The sequence below is a fragment of the Salminus brasiliensis genome, chromosome 9, assembly GCF_030463535.1.
Source record: "Salminus brasiliensis chromosome 9, fSalBra1.hap2, whole genome shotgun sequence".
NCBI lineage: Eukaryota > Metazoa > Chordata > Actinopteri > Characiformes > Bryconidae > Salminus > Salminus brasiliensis.
Window position 1 is genome coordinate 11,949,699 of NC_132886.1, and position 17,615 is coordinate 11,967,313.

Sequence of the window (17,615 nt, forward strand, 5' to 3'; positions counted from 1 at the left end):
ATGCACTGTGTTTTCCTGCAGTGAAGGATTCTCATTATCCTGCACTACAATGTGCTGGATGTGCACTCACCGTCCTCTGTGGGCACGTAGACATTGAGGTAGAGGCAGTCTTCGCTCTGGTTCTGGATGTAAGTGGCCGCCACGTCCAGGCTATCTGTGAACCACACTGGCAGCATGATCTCAGGCAACACCCCATGCAGGTTCTGGGGGCAAACGGGGGCAAACTGCGTGGCATTTCGCACTTCTTGCCACGAGCCTGGAGCCTCCGGTGGCTGGAAGCGGCGGTCTCCGATGGGTGCGGTGGCGTATGGAACCCCCAAGTACTGCTCCACGGGGCCCAGTATTTCGTTGTTGAGATCCTTTTTGATGCCCCGCAGCTTGCCATAGTTGGTGGTGACTGTGGGGTACTTGGCACTGGGGTCAAAGCGTTGGCATGAGGCCAGTGCCAACCACAGGGACAGACACAAGAAGTGGATCCAGCCTGGAGAGTCTGATTTGCGGGCAGTGCCCAGGTTACGCTTACACGAAGGTAAAGGGTGCATGACTGTTGTGTCTTTCTTTCTGCTCCTTCACTCTCTTTTCAGTGCTCTCTTGAGAGGTCAAGAGGAAGGTCAAAGGGGGATGAAGAAGTGAGTATCCAGACAGGTAGGAGCCAGGATGGAAAGCTGTGGGAAAAAAAGAGAGGAGAGGGAGGAGAGGAACAAGGGGATCAGGTGAAGAACGGAAGGGTCGGGGAGGAGGACAAGGAGCTGCCAACTTCACTCCAAGTCTCGAGGAGTTGCTGTGATGATGCAGCGAAGGTCAAAGGGGGAAAGTCTGTTACGTTCCATCTCCCTGAGTGGTCCTCATGGGGTCATAGAGGGTCACACAGCCGCCCAGCAATCCTGTTAGAGGTAAAGAAAAGGACAGCAGAGGTTAGCATTAAAGGCGTGTCTCAGGTTGCAAGCAACCTGTGACCTCATTTTAGTCTCAAGTCCAGTTAAATTTTATAATTAGCTGTTTGTTACTGTCACTTTGGACAGGTTTACACTTTTATCAGGGCAATTTGTAGATCAATTTGTGGTAGATGTAAGTGAAGGGTTGCTAATGACCCGCTGTATGTAATAACGATTGGTGATACACCCATGCATTTAAAGATTAACACTGTAGAAATCCACAATTCTCAGAGCAGAGGAATGAATAATTATGTAACCCGCTAATCAACGCTGACCCATTTTCTTAAAGGTTAGACATTTCCATATAGTGGCTGAATATATAATGATGACCTTTGACAATGTATGCCAACTGACATTTTCTGGGTTGTGTAGGCTGCAGAGCACAACAAAGCTCCATGTATTTTAAAAGATGTGGCTGCAATGTCATTCAGAAAAAGGCAAAAAACGTTTAGCACCATGACAGCCTTTTATCTGCTGTCTGATTTTATGAGTTAAGCTGCTTAAGTAGTAGTTTATTGGCCCAATTGTGAACAGACATTGTCAGAATTTTCACATTTTGTAACAGAATCATTTTGCTGCCAAACAATATCCAGACAAACAGGAGCAACAGTGTTGTGGAGCAGGGCTGTGCTGTATTGGGTTGCCTAGAAGTTAAAGACCTTGCCCAAGGGCACCATGGCAGACTGCTCAAGAGCCAGTCAGCCAACCAGTCAACAGCTCATACATAGAATTCAAACCAGCAAGGTTTAGTCTACTGTCACTTTTAAAAAGAGGTTCTTCATAGACTCTTTTCTATAGGCTGTATACATCTATTGTTCCAAAGTTTGGAATTTGAATAATCTGAAATCAATAATTAGCAGGAAACTATGAGGCACATTTGGCCAGAATGATGGACAGAGCTGTAGACGATCCAAAACTGACTTTCATTCTATTTTATTCTCTCTCTCTCTCTCTTTCGATATATATATATATATATACCATTTTAGAATTGTGCCTTAACTCCATGCTCTAACCTCAAAGTAGATTGTACACATCATCTCTAAAAACAGAATTTCATGGGTCTTCAACTTGATTTGAAGATTTATTTAATATCACAATATTAAATTGACAAATAATTGAAACACTTTTAAAAGAGTAAGCACAAATATAAGTTGAATTCTGGAATTTGAATGTTTTCAATCAATAATAAAAATAATGAATCAGAAAGAATGATGGAGTTGTAGATGCCCCAAAACTGACTTTTTCTGTATTATTTTTAATTTATCATATAATATATATAGTGTTCATATTTTTAATATATTTTAATAGAGAGAGTAAGCACAAATAAAATTAAAATTAGAGTTATGTAATGTGAAATTCAGTTGAATGTCTGAATAATAAACAAACTGACAAATTGGAAAATTTAATAGTATTTTTTTCCTTCTCCTGTAAAGTTGCTATTTTGAAAATACAAGATTTGCGAACGACAGCACCGATGTATATATCATAAACACTGTTAATAGAGTATGACACATAGTCTGTATATACATATACATACTATATATATATATATATATATATATATATATATATATATATATATATATATATATACAGACTATGTGTCATTGTATAATATTAGATGCACACTTACAGTTCTGAAGGGAAAAAAAAAACAGAAAAGACATTTACTCAATCATTTCTAATTAACAAACTAAATGTAGACATTGGACCATTGGAGTCTGCAATCTATAATAATGTGTGGATGTGAAGCCTAATTAAGAATATGAACAAACATCACACACTGAGCGCTCCTTTTGTTCTTTAAAATCCTCTAATTGTGGGGGAGATGACTGATGCTTGCATGTTTTGATATTAATTTCCTCTGGAGTTCGCTACAAGTGGTGAGAAAGCAGCTGCTGCCAGCTAACAGTCCAGAAGCGGAATTTGGATAAATACACCCACGCACACACACACACACACACAAACACACACACACAAAACACAGTATGAACAGCAGGGTGCCGGGGAGCACAAAGAGATTCAAACCCAGTGAGAATAAATAATGAAAGATACGACTGAATGAGGACAGCAAGTTCTGTAACATGCAAACAATATTCACTGTTTATTGCCATCATCATCATCATCATCATCACCATCACCACTACCATTACCATCATCATCACTGGCGTCATCATTAACGGCATCATCCTCATCATTATCGTTAGCTTTACCACAGAAATAATCTGTAGTCTGCACTCACTCCGCTCTCTAGTTCGTCCTGCTTTATTGCTTTATCACATCCCATCATAGTCTAATGTCTCTGTTAGTGTCGCTCTTGCGCTGCCAGTCTGTTGGGTGTTCAGTTAGGCCAATAAAGCAGTGTGAATGGTAAAGTGAGGTACAGGACTAAGAGAGGTTTGACATGCCCAGTAAATAGCCTGCAGGCCTACGCAGTCGCTGCAAGCTTAAATTAAGCTGGTATGAAAAAAGAAGGAGCGTAATACACTCCTGGACATGAAAACATCTTCGGGTAAAAAGACAACTGCTGTTTCTTCTAGCCTGAGTGGACAGGGATGGAAAACACAGTGTGGCGTGCAATGCTTTGTTCATTTATGCTTTTCCCCTCATCCTGCAATCCCTACCACAGCTTTCTTTTATCAAGAGACTGGTCTGTGTGCATGTGTATGTGTGTGTGTGTGTGTGAGTGTATGTATTTCATGCCACTACTGACAGGATCCACTGGTTGGTCCCTAATTAAACCGTAGAGACCATGCTTACTGGCCAACACACATGCACACACAGACTCACACTGCACATCACAATCTGATGCTCTCATCAAACATTTATGCTACAAAACTGAACCTGAAAAAAGGTGAAGAAGGAAAAATGCTAACAAAGAAATAAGAAATGAGATGAAGGAGAAATAAAAGAAATGGCACAGTGGCACAAGTCTGAGAGGAATGTGCGCTCTAATACGCCTAAGAGGCACAAAACCATCTAACCATTTAATACCACTGAAAGGTGGGACCTGGAAAAAGCTGTGGCTGTGCCTCCCTGAGTATAGCGAAAAAGAGGCTCAGGTCCAGACTAGCCAGTCAAAGCAGTGGAACACAGCTACAAGGACGACCAGCATAAGCAAGACATACCAAAACACCAAATAACTGAAATCAACTCCTCACTTCATATAATGTCTGTTGTTGTAACGTCTGTTATTTTATTTATTAATAGCATATACAATGTAAAATTAAAATTAAAGAATAGATATACCCATGTCCAAAATGGCAAGTTAGTTATTTTGAAGTATTTCTATTGATCTATCCATCATGACATTCTGATACAATGTTAAATAATGTTAAAACGTGAAAACCCTCAGAAATGGAGGGGTGAATACATACAGCATAATATTCAATTAGATTTACAATACTGGCTTTACACTTAATGCGTTTGGTTGTGATATCAATGTTTCTTGTAGTTGTATTGCTACACCCCATATACACTATATGTCCAAATGTTTAAAAACCGACATTCAGCTGCTTAGAGTTGCACACACAGCTTGTCTAGTCTCTGTAAAAAGTACTGCCAATAGAACAGGTTTCCCTGAAACACACTCATCTATTGGTACCATACCCAATGCCTGGCATGGGCTAGGCAGGTAAAAAGCCCTCCATGTGAAGCAGTGATTTCTGGTGGTGCTCCATCCAGTACTTTTAGGATGAGTTAGGAAGTTAGTGATGAGTGTGAAAACTGAAATGCTCTTGACAACTGAAAGTGAACAAAATGACAATATTTTGACTGCTATTAAACACAATATGCTAATAACCTACCTCTTTCGAGAGTACTTGGGCGAAGAGTAGAGTATGGTCTCCTTATTGACTTGTGTTTAGTAGTCTAAGTTTAGATGTATCTCTGAATTTGAGTCTATTCAAACTAGCTGAGGTTATTCTTGAGTAAACAGTGAAGCAATTATGTAGGTCGCTCTGGATAAAAGCATCTGCTAAATGCCGTAAATGTAAATGTAAATATGCTTTTTCTGAGCATATAAAGTACAGTATATTGACCAACTGGACCTACATGTGGTGTATTTTGTGTACGTGTCAAACTACTGACGGGTACACAAATGTGCTGGGACACATGATAAAACTACAAATGTCTTCAAATATAGTGATAATATTTTTAACATATTGTCTACCCATCATTTAAACCAAACACTCCTCTATTACAGGTTACTTAAATGGTTTTCATGCTGTTACAAAAAAAGAACTTCTGATAATTTACATCAGTAGCACTTTTGGATCATTTGCATTGATCCACATGATCCTTATCAACCTCTTGATCAGACACGAACAAACTGGTGTAAAATTCAGAACACTAATTAAACAGAACAGTAAAACATTGCTGTTTCTAAACAGTTCTGTCCATTTGTACAATCCACAACTATTAGCTGATCCTCTCTAAGCTGTTCTGGAATCAGTGGTCTTGCTCGCAAAGGTCTGCATCAGTCTAATGACTTTGCCTTCCTTCTGATCCGGAGCCAGTGTGACACAGTTGTTAATCACACTGCTGGACTGGTCTCAAAGCAGCTGACGTCTGTGCCCTCTGGGCAGTCGGGAGTGGGCACAGGGCGGGCACAGAGCGGGCACGAGGCTGGCAGGGCCGGCACTGCCGCAGGACACTCAGGTTATTTGGGTCTTAATTGCTTAATTGGCATCGTTACAAGGCCTAATTGGGCTGTTGTGGCCGTGCTGCGCGCGGCGAGGTGGCAGTGGAGAATGATGAATGGCTGAAATAAACACAGGGAGAAAGTAACAGTGTCCATAAATTTACAAACACACACAAACACACACACACACATACAGCCACACAGAGACATGCTGCTTTGTTCTCTGTGGGAAGTGTGAATTGGAGAGCTGGCGCCAGGCCTGCCTCAAGATCAAGAGAGCAGATAACTGCAAGTGTGTGTGTGTGGGCAGGTGGACCGACGTGTGTGAGTGTGTGTGTGTAAAGCTTTGCACCCCAGCTCAACCTCTATCTGTGGAGCCTCAGCACCCTGGGAGATGACAGAAGTCAGTGTGTGTGTGTGTGTATTTGCGTGTGTGTGTGTGTGCGAGACAGTAGCCAGACAGCTCACTGATAGCAAGGCCACTGACAGGCAGGTCAAACTACGTTCACACTTTTTCCCCCACAATTCGTCTCTCCTTCTCTCTCTTTCTCCCTGTTCTCTGCCTACCTCTCTCTTTCCCCCTCTCTCTCCTTATGTCTCTCTCTGTCTTGCTTTCTTTTTCCATCTGTCTCTCCCAACATTCCTCTCTCTGTTTCAGTATATACACATACACACACACACATATACATAATTGTATGTATATATATATATATAGGTGCATTATATATATATATACACACACATATCACTTCATCTCTCTCTCTCTCTATGTATCTCCTGGTAGATTAGGCTAAGAGTCGATCAGGGCCCCGCTATGTCGAGAGCAATAGAAGAGAAGGATGGTTACAGAGACAGCGGTCACTGTGGGGAAAACAAAAAAAGAACAATAGAGACAGTATTGTTGACAAACTCGTATCCTGAGTGCTCTCCTTGTCGGGCCACACTTCTGCAGAATCATCACTGTGGGAGACTGACAGACAATCTCAGCACTGTTCATTTCAACCACCCAAACAGAGAAAGATACAGAGAGAGAGAGAGAGAGAGAGAGAGAGAGAGAGGTAGAGAGAGAGAGAGAGAGACAGAGAGAGAGAGAGAGAGAGAGAGAGAGAGAGAGAGAGGTAGAGAGAGAGGGAGAGAGAGAGACAGAGAGAGAGAGAGAGAGAGAGAGACAGAGAGAGAGACAGAGAGAGAGAGAGAGAGAGAGAGAGAGAGAGAGAGAGGGAGAGAGAGAGAGAGAGAGAAAGAGAGAGAGAGGGAGAGAGGGAGAGAAGGAGAGAGAGAATACAGAGTGACAAGTTGTTCAGGTGTATAGAAGGTGAAGAGACAGAAGAAGCTTTGGGCTTTGGGACCGAAACCTGTTTCATGGTCTATTCCCAAAACCCTCACCAAACACTTTCCAAACACTTCAGCATTCAACACTGCCAGCCTAATGAGAACACTGAATAGTGAATACAACTGATGGCCTGCCAGCATGAAACAATAACAGAGTGAAAGAGAGAGGCAACAGAATGAGGGAGGATGGCACCATGACAGAGACCAGGATGATCTTTGCAGTGCGTTTCTTCTTTTTCTTCTCTTTATTTTTGGAAAACAGTACCAACACAGACACTGATCTGATGTTTGTTCTTAAAATTTGATATTTTAATTAGTGTTAATTAGTTGAATTAGTTATCTCAGTTAATATCAGCATCTATCATACTTTAACTACTCTAACACTTCTGCCCACATGGCTCAATACACAGCTAACACCACATTTTAACACCACAACTCAGTTAAATAACTCACCATAAAAAGAGCTGTACTTCTAGCATACTGCCAATTGACAAGACTGAGCCAGCTGAACATTTTTGATAGGTGGATTTCTTAATTAGTTTCTTAATAAAATACACTATATTGACAAAAGTATTGGGACACCTGCTCATTCATTGTTTCTATCTAGGTCCATGGTATCAAAAAAGAGTTAAATGCAGGGGGGCTTTACACCCCTCTAGCCTACACCTGGCATTAGGCATGGTGCTTATGTTCTCATTTTTATCTCCTCCACAGAGTCCAATTCTATTGTCAATTCTTCTCTACAGATGAGTGTGTGCATTTGCACATTTGTGTTAGCAATTGGTGCAACTGGACATATAGTATGATGAATCTTTTCAAACCATCAGAGTCATCTTACAAATGAATAGGATATGTGTTAAAACTTTTAATAAGGATCTGTCAAACCTTTGTCTATTTTAGTTGTTTGTGGGTTTTTGGAGTTCATGCAACATTTCACACACACACACCATACTGCACTAAATCCAGTTATCCAGGGCTAATATTAGAGATCAAAGCAAGTCCAGGCATATTTTAATAGATCAGGTATCTGCAGATTTATGCCCGATCTTTGATTTTACTGCTGTGTTCTGGTACAGTGCCCCCTGGCGACCTCAAGGCATCACTTTTGGACATTATTCAAAGAATCAGTGAGCAGCTTTCTCAAAAGGTGATAAAACCTTTGCAGTGTGAAGTTACTTAACTGTGCATAATGTGGTTATTTTTGCCTATTTTCTGATGTTTTTGTCCATGTGGCCTAAACCAGGTGGGGAACATGTACTCCTGTCACATTTACTCTTGAATTGTGGCTGATTAGAAACAAACATATTCCAGAAATACAAAGCACATTTCTTTGATTTTAAACCAGCAGTGAACAGCGTGTTCAAAACCAGGAGGAGCATGTTAATGGACAAACATAACAGAAAACAAGATAATTTCTAATTTCTAAATTAATCCAGCACTTCACATATAAACTGTTTATTGACTATGTTCAAATTTACATGGACTTCTAACTATCTGCTACTATTATTATAATTACCACCATCAACCACCATTACTTTCCTTACTCTTACCATCTCTACTATGATTATACCAGGTTATACTATATTATGATTATTATGTTATGATATTATGATTATGTTGCACACCTGAGCATAAGAACAGTCTTGATGGTACAGTTACTTTTATGAAGAATCCATAAGTTGATTTCACTTTTATTAATTAATTATTATTATTTATTAGTATTAGTAAGTATTAGTAAGTATTAATTAACAGCATCTTACCATAAATATGTGGCTGGATTATTTACAGAAATCAGAGATGGACTGATTACTGTTTTTGGGGTCGATACCAATTGCTGTTTGTCTTTCAGTAGGAAGACAGTCCTTGGGCCAGACTCCTAACACTACATTGACCTTCCTGCATAACAAGATTCCAAAGTAATTCTCTTTGGATAAGAACATCTGCCAAATGCCATAAATGCAAATGTAATTACCGGGTCCCTACAACTAACTAAATACACACACATGCACTCATACACACATATTTGGGGGAGTGAAGGTTGCAGTCCACTGAAGCACAAAATTAGGAACAATAAGATCAGAGGAGTTTAAAAGCAAATATTTACAGTGCCTTAATGTGACCAGATGCCTCCTCGTCCTGTGAGGTCACACCAGTACCAAAGAGCAGAGGCGATACACTCACTCACTGTCTGCAGCATGCCTGTGAGCGTGTGTGTGCATGTGTATGTAATGACACTCGGGCTGCACAATATAGCAGTAATTATTTCCACATGCTGCAATATATTAAAAACACACTGACTAACCACTAATGTCAAACAATCATTAGCCAATAACTAACGCAGGGTAGGCTCAGGCAGCCCTACACGACACTATTGTTTTATTAACAGTACTGTGTCTGTGAGCAGAGAGAGACAGAGAAAATGGGGAGAGTGAGACAGAGACAGAGAGAGACAGAGTGTGTCACAGCCCTGTTAAAATTCAATAACATTTGCGTCTTCTACGTTCTGTCACTTCTCCAGTGTAAGCAGGGGAGGCACCAGCAGAGCTGTCACTGCGTCTGCCTCTCGCTCCATTTAATATTCAACAGCAGGCAGGGTGCGGAACCATGCATATTCATCACATCTGCTGACCACATAACCAAAAGAGCCACTGCCCCCATCACAACGCACTCAACACTGAGGCAGAGGCAGCAGACCGGAGCAGATTGGGACAGAGACGAGAGAGAAAGGGAAAGAAGTGAACAGATGAGAAAGAAGGAGAAGAGACAAGAAAGGTAGAGAAGAGAAGAGAAGAGAAGAGAAGAGAAGAGAAGAGAAGAGAAGAGAAGAGAAGAGAAGAGAAAGGGGAAAAGAGAAAAGGAGAGAAAGGGGAGAAGAGAAGAGATGAGAAAGGAAGAGAAAATAAGAGGAGAGAAAAGGGAAAAGAGAAAAGGAGAGAAAGGGGAGAAGAGAAGAGATGAGAAAGGAAGAGAAAATAAGAGGAGAGAAAGGGGAAAAGAGAAAAGGAGAGAAAGGGGAGAAGAGAAGAGATGAGAAAGGAAGAGAAAATAAGAGGAGAAAAAGGGGAGAGGAGATGAGAAAGGGGAAGAAGAGAAGGGATTAGAAAGTGGGAGAAGAAAATAGAAAGAGATGAGGAGAGAAAGGGGGAGAAGGTAAGAGATGAGAAAGGGGAAGAAGAGATGAGGAGAGAAAGAGGGAGAAGAGGAGAGAAGGGGGAGCAAAGAAGAGAAAGGGTGAGAAGAGAAGATATGAGAATGGGTGGGGAAAAAATAGAAAGGACAATAAGAGAAGAGAAAGGAAGATAAGAAACAGAGAAGAGAAGAGAAAGGTAGAGAAAAAATGGGGGAGAAGAGAAAAGTGAGAGAGGAGAAATTGAGATAAGAAGCGAGAAAAGGAGATATAAGAAGAGAAGGGAAGAAAAGAGAAGTAATTTAATTTTTTGTCATCCTCCATATAAAATCTATACTATTATAAAGGAAGTGGGTCAGATTCATTGGAGCCGACTGTTTATTCTGAAGTGTAAGAGCATTACAGATTGTTTCTGTGTACTGGCAGTTTAAGCTGCTGTTAGAAACATCGCTAACCACCTGCATTTAGATGTTCAGCTGATCAGAGAAGCCACTGAGATGTTAGCTTTACTCTTCACCTCATCAGGAAAGAGATGGAGGAGAGATGGAAGAGGGAAGAGAGGAAAAGAAAGAGCTGGACTGAGTCTTGTACAATTCATCTGGAATTTCAACTCTTCAAGGAGAATTTCAGACATATCTCCATGACAAGGTCACAAGATAAATCATCTCAGTGTGAGGGTGTGTGTGTGTGTGTTTGTGTGTGTGTGTGTGTGTGTGTGTGTGTGTGTTTGTGTGTGTGTGTGTGTGTGTGTGTGCGTGTGTGTGTGTCCGTGTGCGCTGTTGCTTCAGCTTTCTCTGTTAGCATGCTAACATTTTGCCTCCGGGGAAGATCTTAGCTTGAGTCCTTTATCAATGATGAATGGCTGTTTGTGTGTGTGTGTGTGTTGAAGGGTGGACACATATGCAATGCAAAATAGTGGAATGTAGGTTGCACCATCTCTTTCTCACTCTCTCTCTCTGTCTCTTACACTCATCTCTCCCTCACTCTTCTATCCTTCACCCTCTCATTCTTATCATGCATTTCCTCTCTTTCCCCGCATCTGTCTCTACAACTCTCTCTGTCTTTCTCTCCTTCACTCACATATTCATCCTTTACTCTCTCTCCCCTCCGCCCTGTCTTTCCGCTCTCTCTTTCTCTCTTTCCCCATCTCACTCCCTCTATCTTTACTCACTCTTCCATCCTTTACCCTCACTCTCTCTCCCCATCCTGTCTTTCTTCTCTCTCTCACTCACCCCTCCCACCTCCCTCTCTCTCTCCCTCAATCTCTGTCTCTGTCTCTCTCTCTCCCTCTGTCCGCTCATTACTAAATGAATAGGACACTGCCAATGCAGTGGATTCGCTAAAGCCTGTAAACTCCTGCACAGGCTCGGTGCCGGTGCACAGGCCCGCTGCCGTGCTCCACAGGATCAAACGAAGCAGGCTCATGCTAAGCAGGCATTTAGCTGATGCAGAAGGCCACGCCTGCAGCCAGTAACTGCAAGAGAGCAGAGAGGTTTCCTCTCCTCTCACCCTCGCTTTCATAGTGCCTTCATCTCCTTCCCTCGCTCTCCCTCGGGAGAGGAATCAAAGAGATGTACAGTAAAGCACAGCATGCATATCCTCCCCCACTCACAGCCTCTGAGTCTGTGTGTGTGTGCTGTTGATGCCCCAGAAGACTCTCGGTTCCAGCCATCATGAGCTCCACAGAGTCCTTCACAGGGTTCGATTCAAATGATTGAGTTCAATTACAATTCTCCAGGAAATGATTGGGGGCTTCATGAATCTCAAACTTCAACAGCATTCGATTCAATGTGATTCTGGTTTTCGGGTATAACTCAACCTAAACTTTCTAAAAGCTGGTGATGCACCATACCAAAATACTGTATCAATATTACATATTAGACCTGACCTGCAGCGATTAGATACCTGTCAGACATGACGTGATCCATGTTTGATCCTGATTCTGAGTCATAATCACTATAAAATATCAAATATCATTCTTTTAGATCAATTTAATTTAAAAACACACATTTTATGTCTCTACCAAAGGGCTTCTGGCCTTTCAGCTCTAAGCAGAAGCTGGCCTAAACTCTTCACAAGTTCACAAGTTCTCCTCCTATAGTCACACATTCTCTTTTTTTACACTAAAATCATAAAAAGTTAAAGGCATGACCTAAATTAGGTAAAAATAAAGTAAAACAACAAGTCAAAAAGACAATAATAAAAGTCAATAATAAAATCACAATTACACTGACTTCCTTTAAAAGTTAGAAGAATTTGGATAAAACAATACTAATACATGATTTATATATGATGTATCATGTATTAGTATTGTTATATTACATTTATGACATACTGTCTATCCCAACATAGTGCTTTTGCAGTGTTTAATGCTCTAATCCACTGGAAATGGAAGCATTACCAGATTAACTGAAGGTACATTTTAACCACCCCTTAATTTTGCTGTCTCATACAGCAATTTTGACTTTTAACGAGACATGTCAAATAACTGTGTCATATACTAAACTTTGCATTGTGTGAATTGTTATTCACTTAGACCAATTAGTGTCTAAACTACTTCATAATGATGTTATTTTGCCTCACAAAACGTATGCTGGCATAAGATCAGTGCAAAAATCAGAATCCAAAATGTTGGATTGGTAGATATACACATAAACAAAAGATATATAATCTACAAATGTAACCCCCATATTTTCTCACCTGTAGAATTTAGACAACATTGTGCTTTCATTCTCACTACATTTGAAAGTAGTGACATATTTACCCCCTTTATGTTCTATGACTTTTATTACACCGTAAGGGTTATTAATCAGTGGCTACTCGCAAAGCAAAGCCAACTGGCTGAGCTCTAACAGTGAGGAAAAAAGTCAGGAAGCAGGGGGGTTCCCGAGGAGTTTAAAAAAAAAACTACTTCAGTGCATGAGTGCACATTATATAGAATAATATAAATTAATATTTCAAATCCCATCCCTTTGAATGACTACTTTTAGATCGATGCACTGATGCCATTTTACACCCTTTGGCCCTGGCAGGTCTGCTGCAGTCCCTCTTTGGAGCTGATTGTGACCAACGCTGGAATGACAGTGCTGCATGTGTGTGGTTGTGTATGTGACTCATTAAAAAGAAATGGCAGCCTTGAATCTGAGACAACCTCTCTCTCCTGCTAACGAGACGGGCAGTAGCCACTTTAATGCTCCACTGAATGCTGGCCATTCACAAATCAAGGCCAGCGCTAAAACTGCCCTTTCTCTATCCATTCCCACAGGATCTGTCCAGTCATTTCCGTTCTTCTAGAAAACTGGAGCTGTCACTTGTTCTTCCAGGAGCTCTTCCTGTTCTCTTTTCTTCTTCATCCCTTCATCGGGCCAATTTTAAACTACTGCCTTCCTCTGCGCTCTCACACACACTCATACACTACAGTGTAATGGCCGCTGCAGACTAATCACCTCAGCCAATAGTGATTAGAGGAGAGGGCTGGTGCTTAGGCTGGGGACAGTGTGTGTGTGTGCGCATGTGTCTTTATAGCTGAGACAGCAGCACAACTATTTGCACTATGCCAGTCATTAACCTCAAGTAAGAGGTTATATAGACCAATCCAAGCATGTGTGTACGAGTGTGTAGGCACTACAGATGGAACATTTACCAGTTTTATAGCTAGATCCAATGATGTTAATCAAATGTTAATAATTATGTTAACCACATCCCCCTGCCATGATGAAAGTACAACCCTATGCAAAATTTGGGCACACTAAGCCAAATGATACATTTTGTATCATTTTATATCTTTTTTAAATTGAGAAATAGTAAACACAGTCTCTGTAGCTAATCTAACACAATGATTGCAAATTACCTAATGTACAGTTACTCTGTTTTGCATAACACAGGAATTCAGGAACGTTTCTATAGCCGCTAGAAGTCTTTCAGTTCTTGTAGTTGGAATTGTTTTCCACTCTTTCTGCTTTAAAGAAAGCCTCAATATACCCAGACCATCTTCTACGCACACAAATTTTAGGCTATCTCTCTGATTCAAATTTAACACTTGGATGCAACTCCAGACTTTATCTCCTTAATTTGTCATGACATAACAAGTGAGAGGCCAGACCTGGTCATGAATCTGCTTATCAGTCAAGTATCCAATTACTTTTGAGAATGATGTTAAAAATGCCAGCCAACTCTAAATTGTTAATACAATACCTGAATTAAAGCACCCAGTGGACAAACACTTATGGACCCAGCTGTAGTTACAGTTATTTAAATCAATGTTAATTTGTTTTTTGGCCATGTAAAACAGATACAGTACCCCTGGTGAAATAAGTTAAGTGTGTACTACTCTTTTAGCAAAAATAATTTTCTGTATATTTTAACAAGGAGCAGAAAAAATCCACCCTTGAGTGCATAGCTATTTCCTCTATTTCCTCTAATATTCACTGCATAAAATATCAATGGACATTTCTGTAGGCTTACACATTTTTAAAACTGAGAAATGGCAGCTGGATCAAATACATCTGTTAAAGTATAAACATTAAAGGCAATATTGACATAAAAAAACATTCATTTTTTCTTAGTTAGTGATGCCTAACATCTAAGGCACAGTGTGTATACTAAATTCAAGATCGTTAGATTCAAGATGAATTCAAGAACCATTCTATTGGCAGTTTTTCATTGAAGATTACACAAGCTGTGTGTGCAAACTGAATGTGTCAGCAGTTAGGGCACCTTAAAGCAGCTAAATTCATTAATTAGAGGGAGCATCTGGATGCTTACATACAGCATATCACGAAAGGGAATTTTTATTCTTTAATAACCCTACTTCAAACTGGGCATATCTCTCAGCTTCATGTATCAAACAAATGAACATCTTGCACTACCGTGTCTGACACTGTATATAACTCCAGTTAAAGCTGAAATGGCCAGAACCAACGCCTGTAACGGGCAGCTTGTGCTGTCTGTTTTAGCCCTTGATTAAAACATTTGCTTAGAAAAGTAAATCATGCTAAACGAAAAGGATTATGTATGGTGGGAAGAGGAAAGAAAACAAGCAACAATGTGCGTGGAGAAGTGTTTACAACTTCACAAAGCTTGTGACATCCTCTCAATCCCCACACACAACTCCCACGATCATCACAAACTGCCCTGGGCTCCCTCTGTAAGGCACAGATGTCGTCTAGTGCACCCACACACAGACCTTATTCCATGTCATTCACAAAAATACAGAAATGCAGAATAAATCTGGTTCTTTCCATCATTTTTATGCTCTATGTGAAAGTCCAGACAAAAGATGGCTGCACAGCGATCAGCCATAACATTAGCAATATTGCTGAAGTCACTGATCATCTACAGTGGCATCTATCAAGGAGTGGGATACGTTAGGCAGCAAGTGAGCAGTCAGTTCTTGATGATGATGAAGGTGTTAAAAGCAGGGAAAATGGACTAGCATAAGAATCTGAGACACTTTCACAAGAGCCAAACTGTGACAACAAGACAAGGTTCAGAACATCAGGCAGTTATTGTGGGGGTTTTCTGGTATGCAGTGAATAGTACCTAACGAAAGTGATTCAAAAAGGACATTCAGTGGACTGGGGACAAGGTCATGGGCACCTAAGGCTCATCGATGTGATCCATGGAGATCCCACTTCACAACTTACAGTGATCTGCTGCTAACGCCAGATGGCAGATACCACAGGGCGCCTTCAGAGGTCTTGTTGAGTCCATGCCTCGAATACTCAGATCTGTTGTGGTGCCACGCGGGGGGGCCTACTCAGTATTAGGCAGGTGGTGTTATACAGAAGCAGACTATTTTAGAATACTAAAATGATTTTCCAGTTTTAATTTTGAATAATTTTTTCTGCCAAAAATGTCTACTGAGCTCTTATTATACTGTGTATAATTTGTATTGGCTTAAAGAATACAAATTGTATTAAAACAAAACACTGCAAAAAAAATCATGCCCTAATACAAAAATGCGAACTGAATACAAGCCCTCAAAAAGAAAATATTAGCTAAAACATAAACCCTAAGCATAACTACAAATAAGTCACGGTTTCAAGTTATGGTAGCATGTGTTTATTTATTATTATCTGAAAATAATAAAGCTCCAGCTCAGACACAATTACTGTTTGTTCCTGCAGCTGGCTGTCTGATAATTACAGGAATAAAAAGTGCTATTATTATTATCACTGTAAGTACATCAAGTACATCTGCTGATGCCTTCAGGAGCATCATTGAGTAGTAGTTCTACTGCTACTAAATTCTATTACTACTACTACTATAAGAATTATAATTACAATGACGATAACATTCCTGGTCATGACATCGATTTGGAGCCGAGCAGACTAAAAGCTAAAATGACTGTCTCATATTTGTCTCCATTTTCCTTTTTTTTTTGCAGATGAAAAGCAAATGCTAATTAGTTTTGTTGTAGATTATTGCTTGTTTTCACATCCTTGACAAGAAAAGTTATTGGAGTTATTTTTATTATCTTTAAAGTTCTTTTTTTTTTAAATGAACTTTAAAGATATGAAGATATGGAGATATAAATAAAGTTTTTCAGCTTTTTTGCCTTTATTGTTAGTTAGCAAATGCATAAAATAACCTCAAGCTAAATTTAAAATCTGACAGATACTTTTATGATTCAAATAATCATAATTATTTGTTTTAATCACCAATTGATTCAACCGTCTAACAGATGAATAGTTGCAGCCTTGTCAACATCATAAAAATAGGCATACAAATATAATATGTGCATTTAAACAGCAATGCTGTCCTGTCGACACACACACACACATGCATAGAGTCATCAATAATCTGAAAGAAAACATAAGGAAGAAAACACCTATTTTTTAATGAAGCTAAAATCATCTGGCTCCATACAGAAAAGAAACCTGAAATCTACCAAACAGTCACATCTGAATGCACACGCTCATCCAAATACACACACACACACACACACACACACACATTATAAGACTCGCTTTGCAGGAGAGTGTATAATGTATATGTATGACAATACTTCAAGCAACAGAGCTCTCTACATGAAAAAGCTGGCTATCTCTGCATATTTTTCTCTTTTTTTCCTTCCTCATCAGTCTTCCATCTTCCATCACTCCATCACAGCTTTTCCTCCACCATCCACCCCGCCGGCACCAAGCTTCTGTTTTTTTTTTGTTGTTGTTTTTTTTACATACATACGCCTGCTGCATGTTTACAAAGAGATTTACCCCTTTCTTTCTCTCCCTGTCTACTCTCTCTTCCGCCTCTATCTCTCGCTCCCTCTCTTGCCATGTCCTATTGCGGTTCTATTTTCATCGACTGCACGGCGGGCAAGAGCTTTTGCTTCAATTCCTGCTGTGCTACACACAGTATGGGAAATGCATTCTTTGAGCGCTACAACGAGGCCAATGAAGAAAGAAAGAAACAGAGACCGACACAGACACAGGAGAGAAAATGAAAGAGAAAGTGAAGGAAAGCAAAAAAGAGAGAGAGAGAGGTCAAGAGAAGACAGAGAGAGGGATAGAGAGAGACAGATCTAGAGACATAGAGTTATTAGTTGTTGTGTCCTGTGGGGACCGCTGGTCCAGGC

The 17,615-nt window shown here is 40.2% G+C and overlaps 1 protein-coding gene across 2 annotated transcripts in view; it reads right to left on the bottom strand.

Annotated features, from left to right (window-relative positions):
* The window catches only part of nlgn2a (neuroligin 2a), a 197,597-nt gene that overhangs the window by 122,151 nt on the left and 57,831 nt on the right, over positions 1–17,615 (bottom strand). For both annotated transcript variants that reach the window (XM_072687420.1, XM_072687419.1), the window contains exon 2: positions 71–884. In XM_072687420.1, the coding sequence (XP_072543521.1) occupies positions 71–542 (472 nt within the window). In that variant the 5' untranslated portion in view covers positions 543–884. The remainder of the gene's footprint in view (positions 1–70; positions 885–17,615) is intronic.